General features: G+C 35.2%; 1 protein-coding gene and 1 pseudogene across 1 annotated transcript; both read left to right on the forward strand.

Moving 5' to 3' along the window:
- Positions 1-3,042: 3,042 nt before the first annotated feature.
- Positions 3,043-4,526, forward strand: LOC132932568 (uncharacterized; annotated as a pseudogene).
- Positions 4,527-5,559: 1,033 nt separating this feature from the next.
- On the forward strand, positions 5,560-7,655 carry LOC132932569 (uncharacterized). The gene is made up of 7 exons (XM_060998952.1): positions 5,560-5,752; positions 5,926-6,231; positions 6,284-6,377; positions 6,446-6,761; positions 6,818-6,950; positions 7,248-7,352; positions 7,405-7,655. Exons 1-7 carry the CDS (start codon positions 5,560-5,562, stop codon positions 7,653-7,655), a joined length of 1,398 nt encoding a protein of 465 aa, XP_060854935.1.
- The last annotated feature ends 6,976 nt before the right edge of the window (positions 7,656-14,631 follow it).

Raw genomic sequence — 14,631 nt, forward strand, 5'->3', positions numbered from 1 at the left:
TATCTTGTTGTAGTGACTAAATCATTTCATTTGTCTTTCTGAGCCCGACTCGCTGCGACCTACAGCGCTACAACGACAGTTAACCGCGGATCATAGGTATTATATTTATATTATTATAACTTATTATTATTCATAAAACCTATATATTATAAAGCTTATACTAATCTACAATAGATTTAATTGTTATTCTTGGTGGGTTATGTATTATTTTTCAATTTTTAATATTATCGAATTAATCTGATAGGTACCATGTATCTATATAAATAATTACAAAAATAATCATTACTGCTTGCCCTAAATTCGATTTTATGTGTCAAAATCCTTAGAAAATTTTTATGTTTTTAAATATTGAATTAACACTGTACTATTAAAAGAGTTACATTAGTTAACGCGTATTTGTCGTTATTGTCGTTATTACGTCGTTATTGACCGCGTTATAATTTTCAAGAATATAATTATAAAAAAAACATCGTAAAATGTGATTGAAATATTATAAGTAGTATAAAATAGACAATTCAAACACACAATGGACCTGATCCCTGATCCTTGCCGAGCCGCTGAGCCCGCCGCCCGGTCGCGTACGTGTGCGAGATATATATTACCGTTATCACTTATCAATTAATATATCCGCGCAAGACGTGTACAATTATACGACGGGAAAAAATCTACAAAATAATTGATCGGGGTTCGAACCCTCGACCCCCATCTAATAACGATCACGCTTTAACCCATTAGGTTACATGACCACTTATACTCTCAGCGTTATTTTCACTCAATTAACACAAATCACACGTGTGTGAGCATGGGTTTAACCATAGTAATATCACCTTTTACAAGAAATATACATTCATTATATAAAATAAAAATATATTTTTACAAGAAATATACAATCATAATATTATATAAAGTAAAAATATTTTTTATAAGAAATATTCAATCTAAACATATTATACACACAATAAGTATATGAGGGATTAGAGAAAAAAATATTATTATATAAAACAAAATTAGTTTTTTCGTAATTTACCCTCGTATTCTTCCAAATGTCGATTCAATTCCTCGTCTTAAAAACAAAATATAAAATAATAATATTAGGTTTATTGTAAATAATAATATTATATAAAACAAAAGATAAAGTGTATTTAAAAAAATAAGTTTTTCTGTAATTTACCTTCGTTAGTATCCATATGTTGATTCAAAATTTCATCACCAACGTCATCGTTCCATTCTGCTTCAAGTGCTAACATGTGAAGTTCCAGGATATCATTATAGCCATCCTCAGCCCAATCAGTTACATTTTGGCTGGGTTGAGTGGTATTTAATATCCTCCCGTAAATTAGTACGTCAAATTCCGGGAGTACCTGGGGCCGTACTATAATGTTTAGCATTTTTGGGGAGATGAGTGACAAAGATTGGTGCCATTCACTTATCTCAGATTGTCGTCGCGATGAAGGTGAGAATACCACGCCGCCTACAACATCCAGCGGTAATATATCTGGTGAAGAGTGTATTGGTGAAAACGAACGAAGCCATTCGTCCATCTGTGATTGTCGTAGCAGTGAAGGCGAAAATTCCATGTTTTCTATCAGGTTCAACGCGTATACCCCCGGTGTTGTAGGTGGAGAAGGCGTTGCAGGTCGTCTAACTTGAGATAATGTACTCTGCGACTGTTGTTCGGGAATGAAACCACTATCTTGAGTCTAAATAAAAAATTATTGTTTATTTTAAATTATATTATATTGAGTCTAAGACATAATTTTTATTTAACACTTACCATATCTGAATATCTGAAGGGGTGACGCTGCGGGGATGGGCTAACGGGCATTGATTGTGGACTAAACCAGTTAAGCATCCACCATGGTCTTTGTCCATCTTGCATACTATCATACTATCATCTAATGCCGGAGCAATGGGCTCTTGATGGCGGTCTATTAACCCGCTAAAACCAGATTATGCACATTTTATAAATAATTTAATTTAAATACAATAATAAGAATAATTAATATTTAAATATATATAATATATACTTACTAATACAAATGTCCTCTCTGGTGAAATAAAAAAAAAAGGTGGAGTATCTTCTGGAGGAGTCGCTGCAAGATCCCTATTGTAGCTATCCCCATTAAACCACGACAAACTAGACGACGAATCATTAGACATCTAAAAATCGATTTATACGTAAGTCTTGAATGATGTGAAAAAAAAAATACTTACGTCTTCCAGGCGAAAGATACGATAATCACGAACAAAATAATAAATATTGCTGGTAAATAAAAGTCGTATTTATAAGACTAAGAGTATACTGAGCTTACAAAAAGGCGCAAAAAGTATAACAAGAAAAATCACAACTAACTATATAACCGCCGTCGCGACATATGGTGCCCATTATTCGTATAATTCCACGAAAACCTGCAACGACTTGCCTTTCCATAATTCCACGAAAACCTGCGACGACATGCCTAAGGGATAATACATATTCGTTCAGATGACCACTGGTTATTAGTATACATCCCCTTTCATTAGCGCATGCGCACTGTAAAATTCCCCAACCTGTTAAACTTCTAGAGACTACACCCGAGGTCAACCCCGCACCTCTCGTACGTGTGTAGAGCATGCGCACTGTAAAATTCCCCACCATTACCACTATCCCCCAAAAATTCCTTAGTGCCCATGGTAAGAAGAGACTCCTGATTTTTCGTTTAGTCCGTGTACTATATTAAACCGTTTTTCACGTATATTTACTCTCTCAGTCTTTAAAATATTTGTACAAGTGTTTATTTTTTTCTGCGGTTTAAACATCATTTACACTTTGTGGTTTTATTTCGCTATTACTTTACTAAAAAATGTTTCAATGCGAACAGTGCGCATCTACGTTTACGCGTAAGGACAATTTGGTCGTCCACCAAAAGAAGCATGCAGGTTTTCCGTGCACTGCATGCCCATCGACATTCTCGTACAAAAACAACCTCAACAAGCATCTGAAGAACTGTTTTATTTTATACAATATTAATTTATTATTTTCCCTAAGGTATCGTTCCAGATCATCTCAGACCTTTGCCAGCTGCTCCGATCATAGATCAGCCAGCACGACCTAGCGTCATCCAGTTCGCGCCTCGTATTGTTGCCCCCGATAGCGCGGCCGATGACACATGCGTCATAATAGAAGATGAGGATACAGGTTACTTTTATTTATCAGAATTAATTAGATTTTTAAAAAAGCCCTCCGTTATTTACATAAAGACGTTATTCTTTTTTTTTTTTACATTTTGTTGCTAGATTTTATTTTATTTTATTTTAAGTAGATTCTTATAGGGTGGGTGGCAAACGCATTTCCATCGCCAACACAGTGTCGGCTATTAAGGCGAGAAAGGCTCGTATGGAACTGGTTAGATCCCCGGGTCTTAGAGAAATTTCATCGTCTGGAAAACGTAAAATAGTGTGGTATTTCGCGAAAAATCTAAATAATGTTCGAAATTATCCCGAATTTCTCCGTTCTCTCCAACCGGCTCTGACAGACAAGCTAAAAACTCACGTGCAGGAACATCCAATAAAATTTAGCTTGAAGCTCGAGGCTACGTATAACCGACCAAACGTACCTAATTCATCCGAAAATCGAGCGTTTACAACATCAGCCAAAGAAATATTTATGGGCACAAAAATCGAAACAATATTTGAAGAATCTTTTATGAAATTATTAGCTGAGGAAGGCTTATGTTTCTCGTGGTAGCGGGTTTACGTTAGAGTCCATCGATAGTTTACTACTAGCCGTTTATAAGTATACACCAATATCTCGTTCGTCATATATACAATTGCCGAAATCTATCATAGATAAACGAGCAATAATAAATCCTAAAAATACAGACCAAAAGTGTTTTAAATGGGCTATTTTAGCAAAACACGTTGCAGGAGAAAACAAATTTCGTGTCAATGAAAATTATACCGAGCATGAGGACAAATACATTTTTAACGGTATTTCATTTCCAACACCGCTATCAGATATTTCCAAGTTTGAAAAAAATAATCAGAACGTTTCTGTAAATGTTTACGGACTTGAAAAACGATAACAGCCACCGAAAAAGTATCCTTCATATGAGGTTTTCTCACTCAAAGTCGTAGATGATGAAAAACGGGATCACTTTGACTTATTATTAGTGACGGATGGTGATAATACACATTATACTTACATCTCAAATTTTTCAAGATTACTCCGTTCGCAAAAAAATAGTCATGCAGGTCAAGTTATATTCTGTAAACGTTGCTTTACATCGTTCGACAGACAGAATTTAAAGTATAAGTTAAGCGGGCAGGCGGCGCTTGAACATCACAGGCTAATATGCGGACCACATAAACCCATACGACCGATAATGCCAAAAGAGGGAGATGTGCTACAATTCACCGCGTGGCAAAACGTGCAGAGACATCCTATAGTTATATATGCCGATTTCGAGGCTCTGCTTGTAAAGACCGAAGAGGAAAAGGGTGATAATACAACAATTATACAAAAACACCGTCCTATGAGTTACTGATTTTTAGTTAAGGCGTCTGAAAATGTTCCAATAGAGTTGTTAACACAATTTAACATACCGATTGGACCAGTTATATACTGAGGTAGTGAAAGCAGGCAAGACGTGGCAAAGCATTTTATACACAATATTACTGACGTTGCCGAGAAAATAGAACAATTATTAAAGACAAACGTAATGATAAATATGAATGCACATGACAGAGCGGTTCATGAGGCGGCGACACACTGTAATCTGTGTTGTATAAAGTTTACACCACCTCATGAGATACAATATCGAAAAGCCGCCGACCACTGCCACCTTTCTGGAAAGTATCGACAAGCTATTTGCAATATGTGTAACCAGAAACTACACCAATTTTCGTCCCGTGCTTCCTACATAATCTTTCAAACTATGATGCTCATTTCATAGTAACAGAACTAGGTTATAATTCAAAAAGAATAAAAGTAATTCCGAACAGCGAGGAGAAATTCGTTACTTTTTCAAAATATATAAGCAACAATTTTACTATCAGATTCATCGACACATTGTAAAGGAATAGCTTTACGTACTCAATTCACGTATTAGTATATAAGTATTATTCTACTCGGAGAGGCAGTTCTCCTCGAGTTGTTATGATCTCCTAGACGTAACCTCATAGTTAGAAACCACATTCTATTTTGGCAAGCTAATCAAGGGGAGCGGCCAACAACAAGTTACGAAGTGGCGGTTGCGAGAATAACAACTTATTGAACCAGCTACATCCACCGCCCCCCGTCCTTGCGCAGGATCCATCAAAGGAACCGACATCATATATAGGAGGGCTGGGAACACAGTAAAGACAGATGTACCTGGACCAGCAACGCAGAAGCGACTTCACGCCACTAGCCATATACAGGACGACGACTACTACTACTACTATTACCACGACGATACTATACATTTTATATTTGTTCTAATAAAACATTGTATTATAAATCTAATTTGGCTACTATTATTTTCAAATCATCTACATAGTGAATCCCTGAAGGGGCAGCACGTAACAACATGCAGATTTATGGCTTCAAAACTTTCAACACTCGCTAAAAATTTGGTAACTCCTGACTTTTCTAAATTCCGTGAGACGGGGAAGCATTTTGCCACCAGTGATATGAACCTTGTAACCTGTAAGGGTGTATACCCTTACGAGTATACGGACGAGTGGAGTAAACTCGATGAAAATGCGTTACCGGATAAAGCTGAATTTTACAGTATCCTATAAAAATTTTTTAATGCATAAGCGCATTCCATTCTACAACCAAAACTTCTAATATAATAATATAATCTTGTTGATGTTATAACGTCGTTGGGGAAGGTCGTAATAAGTAGCTCATACTTGATTTACGACTTATTAATTTCGATGAAAATGCGTTACCGGATAAAGCTGAATTTTACAGTATCCTGACCGAGTCAGCAATTAAAGATGAAGAGTACGAGCACGCGATGAAAGTATGGAAACATTTTGGATGTAAAGCGATTGGTGAATATTCAGATTTGTATTTAAAAATTAATGTATTGCTGCTGGCCGATATTTTTGAAAATGTCCGTGATGTGTGTATGAAGACTTACAACTTAGATCCTGCATACTATTACACCACTCCAGGGTTTAAATTTGATGGTATGCTTAAATTCACGGCAATAAAACTAGAATTACTGTCAGATTATGAAATGCTTCTCATGTTTGAAGACGGTTAGTATATTGGGATTATTTCTATATGCATATAATAATAATTTTTTTCTAGGTATTCGAGGTGGGCTCACACAAACATGCGGTATGCAAAATCAAACAATGAAAAAACACCAGATTACAACCCGGCAGATCCAAAATCATGGCTTGTTTATCAGGATTGTAAGTTTATTTATAAATAATAATTATATAGTTAAATTAACTTTTTAAACTTTAGGCATCAATCTTTACGGCTGGGTAATGTCTCAGTTTATGCCCTACGGAGATTTCAAGACAAGTGGGTTAAACCATCACTCGACGGATTATACGATTTGACTGAGGATTCGCCCATAGGACGGGTTTACGAGGTTCACTTTGTTTATCCAAAAAAATTACATGATAAACATAACGACTTGCAAATCCTACCACAAAACAGCATACCACCAAGTTCAAAAGTACGCAAACTCATGGCTACATTTGAGCTTAAGAAAAATTATGTTGTTCACTATCGAAACCTCCAGCAAGCCATAAACAATGGTCTCGTAGTTGAAAAGGTGAATATCATATATAATGGTATTTTATCATAGAATTACTAACATTTATATTATAGGTGCATAGAGTTATTCAATTCAAGCAATCACCTTGGCTTGCCCAGTATATTGAATTAAACACTAATATGAGGGAAAAGGCGGAAAATGAATTTGAGCGGGATTTCTTCAAATTGATGAATAATGCTGTATTCGGTATGATATTATAATTATTATTTTAACTATCCTTTTTTATCACCCGATTTTAATGTAGGAAAAACTATGGAAAACGTTCGTAAACGTATAGACATGGAACTTGTATCGTGCGATCGACGTTTACAGAAATTAATAAACAGATCAACATTTAAATATTCCACCACCTATTCCAAAAACTTGAACGCCATAACATTGGAGAAAAAAATCATTAATTTTTTTAAACCTATTTATATCGGTAATTTTTCTATAAATAATTTAGATAAATAAAGGTATTAATGCGATTTTTAATGTGCATAGGTTTTTCAGTATTGGACATAAGTAAAACACTGATGTACAACTGTCATTATAACGTAATGAAAAGACACTATGGAGATGATATTAAGCTAATGTACACCGATACGGGTAATTATTTTAAAACCAATTTTATTTTCTTACACTAACATTAATTTTTAAGATTCACTGGTGTACCATATTATTACGGATGACTTTTACCAGGACTTGGCAAATAACGCAAACTTGCTAGACAAGATGGATACATCTGACCTACCGAAAGACCATTCGTGCTACATTCCCTACCGTAAGAAGATACCAGGTCTATTTTCTGACGAGACCAAGGGTGATATAATGACTGAGTTTTGCGCGCTGCGAGCAGTCATATTCATACATTTTGGCTGGGAAGGAAACAATCAAAGCGAAGGGGATTAGGAAGCATGTTATCGATAACCATATGACGTTCAACGATGACAAAAAGTGTTCGTTTTCGAGGAGGGGGAAAATAAGAGAGAAAATGTTTCCATCCGCTCTTTCAAGCATCAACTTATGACTATAAAAACAAATAAAATAACACTGAATAACTTTGATGACAAGAGGGTGGTACTAGAAGATAAAATCCATACCCTAGCTCACGGACATTACTCTCTAAAGTAAATTTAAAATAAATTAATATTTATATTTATAATTTTTATAGGGAAAATGAACTTGAGACTATTGAATGGCCAGACCACGAGATAGACGCTGGTGGACACGAGTGGGGTGAATCTCATAAAGATTTGATGAGGTTCCTCCTACAGGAAAGCATGTGTAAATAATTCTATTTTCAACACTGTATAATACCTTGTGTATTTTTTGTGAATATCACTAAAATAATTTGTATATTTTCAATACTGTTCATATTTTGTAAATACCGTGTATATATTTTGTAAATACTGTATATATATATTTTTGTTAATACCGTGTATATATTTAATTTGTAAATATCATGTATATTTTGTAAATACCGTGTATATATTTTTGTAAATACCGTGTATATATTTTGTAAATACCGTGTACATATTTAATTTGTAAATACCATGTATATGTTGTAAATGCCGTGTATATATTTTGTAATCTATATATTTATAAAGGTTACCTATGTACAATAAAAAAAAAAACCAATGTTTAAATACTATTATTTTATTATATTATGTCTATTAAACAAAATGTACATACATTCATAATTTTTAAGAATTACATATAAACCATTTTCTTATACAAAAAACTTTATAAAATGTACATTGTTTAATATTAAATTCCATATGAAAAATACAGCAAGGTAGAGTTTCGTCATCGCATATTTGATCCAAACGAGGGCAGCCTATGTCTTCAATGTTGATGAGTACGACGTGTGGTATATACTCCATGAGAACTTGTTTTTTCTGATCGCCCTTGACGTATATACATCCGAACTTTATGAATTCAATATTCTACTTAGTTCTTCATACTCGACATCACCATATTCCAATGATAGTTGGTGATAGTTACGTTCCAGCCACTTGTTGATTTTACGACTCTTGTTGTCTTGCTTAAATTTTGAATTTTTAAAAATCCAATGTTGGGTTGACCATGTTTCTGTATCTATAATAGACATTTCTTTAATCATGTATTTAATGTCCATTCCAAGGACGCATTGCATGTCCAATATGGCTGAAGACATTATGGCTTGTCTTTATAATAAGTTTCTATAGTGTTAAGACGGCTCAGTATAGCTGGTACCTATTATTTTTTTAATCTCGCCTATAGTTTCTTTGATATATTGTAATGATACTTCGCCTCTTGTCATATGCCCTGTAATCTCTATGCACGTTAATTCTAACTTTTCTGTTTGTTCTTGTTGTATATTAACGGATTTTTGATTTTCTTCAAGTAAATGTTCAATTTTATCCAATTTAGACGAAAACGATTTGATTGTCTTTTCAAGATTTGTTACAAATTTATTTGTTTCACCAGCCTGAGAACTACCAAACACGTTCATGTCTGCAGCTCGACTGACACTATTCGCGGGCTGAGAATGAAAAGGTTCTATTCCACTTTTTTCAAATATCGTTTTTTTGCATACATTTGTTTTATTTTCAACCGTGCACATTTTGGTTCAAAAACGGTGTTTCTACATTCAATACTTAGCGAGATACAGAAAATAAAAAGGTTCTATATCATGAAAAATAACAGAATCGTGATTTTAGTTGTAGTTTGATAGAACTTTTTTATTCTGATAAGTTTACGTAAGTATGAAAAGGTTCTATCGCCATGTTCTTCAATGTCGGTTAGTATTAAAAGGTTTTATCAATAATACACGATGTCAATGATACGATAAAAACAACGGTTACAATAATATTGTACAATATTTTTGTAATAGTAGGTATTTATAGACTTAATAATATTATTGTAGTTTGTATTTAAAAAATATTTACTGAGTTATCGATTTCAATTGCTGCCAATATATATTTATATCTTTGTTTTAATGTTTTGTTAAGACGTTGATGTGATAATGTTATTTTACCTACTTATAAGAAGTAACTTAGTAGTTATTACTTATTAGCGTGGTTATTACTAATTATTAGACAGTCTGTAATTAAAAATATTACTTTATTATTTTACAAGAATTTACGTCTAACTACCACAGACTTAGTCAAGTATGTAATGATTATATTTTATATTAATACTAGCTCTCCGAGCGTCGCTGGGGGAGACCCCCAAACCCCCCGGTGTTGGTTATGAGTGTTTTCGATGTCGGAAGCCGCAGTGTTCTTGTGGTCTGGTCGTCGGTCTCGAGCTAGACGGTGTAAGGGTGATACGGAGGTCTGGTGATAAGGATCTGTGAAAAAAATTAGTGATAAGGATGATGGATTTTTTATGAAAATTTGTGATAAGGATTTTGGATTTATGATAAGAACGGTGGATTAAGGATAAGAATTTTGGATTACTGATAAGGATGTAGGTTTAATGATAAGAAAAGTGGGTTTGTGATAATGATTTTGGATTACTGATAAGGATTCTGGATTAATGATAAGAATAGTGGATTTGTGATAAGAATGGTGGATTAGTTAATCGGATAGCTATAAGTTTTTTACTGCCGTCAAAAACGCCAAATCAAGTAATAAAATTCAAATATGTCCCACGATACTCGACCTTTATTCGGCCTCATGGTCCGCTCAAAATAAAAGTAAAATTAAACAGATTTTTATTAATTGTATATTGGCAAAACATTATGTTTATGTTTTTATGTCGATCAACGTTTCCGTTAGTTCGAATATTTATCATAACACGTGTGTTTATAGCCTATACGTGCCCTTAAATGTATCATATAATGAGACAATTTTCTAATTTTTTTAGAATTTTTCTTCACACTTTTCTACAACACACATATAACGTATTTCGTTTGAATGCCGACACAGAACATGGCACTTGAGGTTAGACAAATCTCTGTGATATGTCTGGCAAATTTCACATTTGAATGGTTATTCATTTATTTCGAATCGCCCGTGAGGCGGGGAGGGAATCCGGTCCGTATTACGAAACCCCCGACGCTGATTAGACACCCCAATAGTGGTTCGGCGGTCTATTGTCTCGTCCGGAATAAACAAATAGAAACGCTCGAGGGTCAGGCAAGAGTTCTCATTTCTCTGAAGCATAGCGCCATGTCTGATCTCTTATTATTTTCGAACAATATAATATCCATTTATCATAGGGAACACATGGAAAAAAATCCAGTCAAAATCGAACCGATGATTATTGAGTTTAAATTATACAAAAAAATGCGCTTACAGCTCAATATATTAGTATACACTACTTCCGAGAGGCCGTTTTTTAAATATTGTAAATTGTAATAAATGTTTAAGTGTGAAACGTGTCCAGCGTATTTTAAGCGGAGACAGGATCGTGAGAAATAAGAAAAAACATGCAGGCGTATATTTTTCATGCATCATGACGTGTACTTCAACGTTCAGTTACAGATCTGATCGTACTTGTCATAATATGAAAAACGTAGAAATATATTTAATTATTTTATAAAGGAATCGTTCGTGCATATCATATTATTGAAATAGCACATCAATTGTAAATTTTATTTATTTACTGAGTAAATTGTCTACAATTGTTAAATATATAATATTGCAGTATAACAATATTATGTGTTTTTAAAATGTTCCCAGACCTTCTAGCCATTTTTTTTTTAACCAACAAAGGTTTTATAACACGACTTGTTATACAGTTTGAACCAGCGTATGCTGGCCCCAGACACGGCAGAGTGGACGATACTACGGACGGCGGCTCCACGGACGGACGGCGGAATGCGGCGTACGTTGGCGGCGGCGGAGGCGATACGAGTGAACGGATAGGTTTCCGGGACCATGTGTCAGTTTGAACCACCTATTGCTGGCCCCAGCCACTAGTTTGTCACCGGTCCGCCTTGACTCGTATACCGTGGGTATGGCGAGGTAACTACGGAGTTCGTTTTTCGATGTCTAGTCGTCTCTCTAGAAGTGTATATATGGACTATCGCGGCGGCTTCCGTCTGCGGGAATGGCCGGTAGTAGTGGGTATCTTTTGTTGGTATTAGGTGGTATGGTATATTTACCACTGTGGGTGGTGTGTTATTGCTTTTTTTTTTTTCTTCATTTCGTTGTTGGCGTATGAGCAGCCGTGTTTCCTTATATAATTCTTTTTCCCTCTGCTTATTACTGATTTTGTTATGGAGTGAAGTCTGAGGTGTAGTATGAGGTATTACCCCACTGTCCCTTTTCTCTGCAAGTGGAGGATGTAGGTTTTGTTGAAACGATTTCTTCATGCTAGATAAGAGTTTGTCCTCCTCTTTTGTAGGGTTTTCGGTGGGTGTTTCTGGTGTCTGTCTGGCTCGGATGGTATCCGGTATTGTGAATGTCGGTTCCAATCTATACTGTGTGAGCTTAGCTGCAGCTTGTCTATTATATTTGGCCTGTGCTTTTAACTGTATTATAGAACCCATTGGTTGCGTGACTGTTGGTTGAATCCGCTGAATAGAAATATCGGCCTGGTACTCGCTGTCTAGTTCCAGATATTCCGGTCCGAACAGCTCAAGTATCCTATCCGAGTGGTGTCGGACATTTTCGTGTTCCATGACTACTCCTAGCGTTACTTAATTTTGATGGCCTATAGGAGTTAAGAAGGTCATGGTCACAAACAGGTTTATTTAATGGTTTAATTAGGATGAGTGAAGGATTGATCCACTGGGTATACCAGGATCAGGAGGAAAGCACAAGACTCCATCTTGGGCATCAGACGGAGTGTAATAAGGTTCAGTATTTTTTTATATTGCACCGAATGACTTGTCGACCTTCGTCTTCTAACATCACAGTGTTGTTATCGTAGGTTTGAATGACAGTATATGGTCCTTTGTAAAGTGGAAAGAATTTGTGTATTCCATTGTCTTCTGCTGAGGAAAGTTTGTGTTCTTTCACTAGTACCTTTTGACCAACTTGATACTGTTGAAACTTCTTCCGCTGATCTTTGGTTTTGTTTCTGCTTTCAGCCTTAGTGCGTAATCTTCTTCTTACGATCTCGATCACTGGTTCATCGTTGATTGAACAGTCGTAGTCTGGAAATTGAATGTTTGGCGTGATTTTGGTATCAGGTTCTTGTCCAAACAGTATTTGATATGGTGTACACCCAGTAGACTGGTGATGTGAGTGATTGATCCAATGGAGTATAACAATATTATGTGTTTTTAAAATGTTCCCAGACCTTCTAGCCATTTTTTTTTTTTTTAACCAACAAAGGTTTTATAACATCGTGTACAATGTTTGATAATTTACGGTGGTGCAAGGTTGTATTCGGTATAATACAGTACAGTGGCGTAAAATACATTTGATAGTAGGCAAGCATTGGTCTAAAACCTTACTTATATTATAATGTCAGAAAATCACAGGAGTAAAGAGAATTGCTACTTATATAAATGTTATGAAGATTGGATCAGTTTTAATACACTTTTTTGATATTCTCGAAGAACAGTATATAAAACAGAACCATCCCACGATACTCGACCTTTATTCTGGCTCATGGTCCGCTCAAAATAAAAGTAAAATTAAACAGATTTTTATTAATTGTATATTGGCAAAACATTATGTTTATGTTTTTATGTCGATCAACGTTTCCGTTAGTTCGAATATTTATCATAACACGTGTGTTTATAGCCTATATGTGCCCTTAAATGTATCATATAATGAGACAATTTTCTAATTTTTTTTGAATTTTTCTTCACACTTTTCTACAACACACATATAACGTATTTCGTTTGAATGCCGACACAGAACATGGCACTTGAGGTTAGACAAATCTCTGTGATATGTCTGGCAAATTTCACATTTGAATGGTTATCCACCCGTGTGAATCAATCATTTTGTGCCTAGCCAGATGGTGCTTAATTATAAAGGTTTTTTGGCAGATTTCATTTTGAAACAGTCTTATAACCGGTGTGTAATATCAACCTTAGTCGCGAGGCTTAAAAAGATCAACAACAAAAAAAAAAAAATAATAAAAAATTACAACGGTATGGTTTTTCGCCGGTATGTATCTTCAAATGTCTGAGTAAATGGTGTAAGAGTTTGAATTTAGATTTTCAGACCTTTCATTAAAACCGGCTCAAAACTGCGACAGCCACGGCTTAAAAAAACTTGTAAACAGCTGTTGGCCAAGAGTCATTCGATCCTAAGCCCGTGTTGAGAATCCGTTTTCGAATCGCCCGTGAGGCGGGGAGGGAATCCGGTCCGTATTACGAAACCCCCGACGCTGATTAGACACCCCAATAGTGGTTCGGCGGTCTATTGTCTCGTCCGGAATAAACAAATAGAAACGCCCGAGGGTCAGGCAAGAGTTCTCATTTCTCTGAAGCATAGCGCCATGTCTGATCTCTTATTATTTTCGAACAATATAATATCCATGTATCATAGGGAACACATGGAAAAAAATCCAGTCAAAATCGAACCGATGATTATTGAGTTTAAATTATACAAAAAAATGCGCTTACAGCTCAATATATTAGTATACACTACTTCCGAGAGGCCGTTTTTTAAATATTGTAAATTGTAATAAATGTTTAAGTGTGAAACGTGTCCAGCGTATTTTAAGCGGAGACAGGATCGTGAGAAATAAGAAAAAACATGCAGGCGTATATTTTTCATGCATCATGACGTGTACTTCAACGTTCAGTTACAGATCTGATCGTACCTGTCATAATATGAATAACGTAGAAATATATTTAATTATTTTATAAAGGAATCGTTCGTGCATATCATATTATTGAAATAGCACATCAATTGTACACAGCCTAATGATGACCAGACCAGACCTTCAATCCAATATGTTAAACCTTCGAATGCGGTATCCGATATCA

Source organism: Metopolophium dirhodum, chromosome 1, assembly GCF_019925205.1.
Source record: "Metopolophium dirhodum isolate CAU chromosome 1, ASM1992520v1, whole genome shotgun sequence".
Taxonomy (NCBI): Eukaryota; Metazoa; Arthropoda; class Insecta; order Hemiptera; family Aphididae; genus Metopolophium; species Metopolophium dirhodum.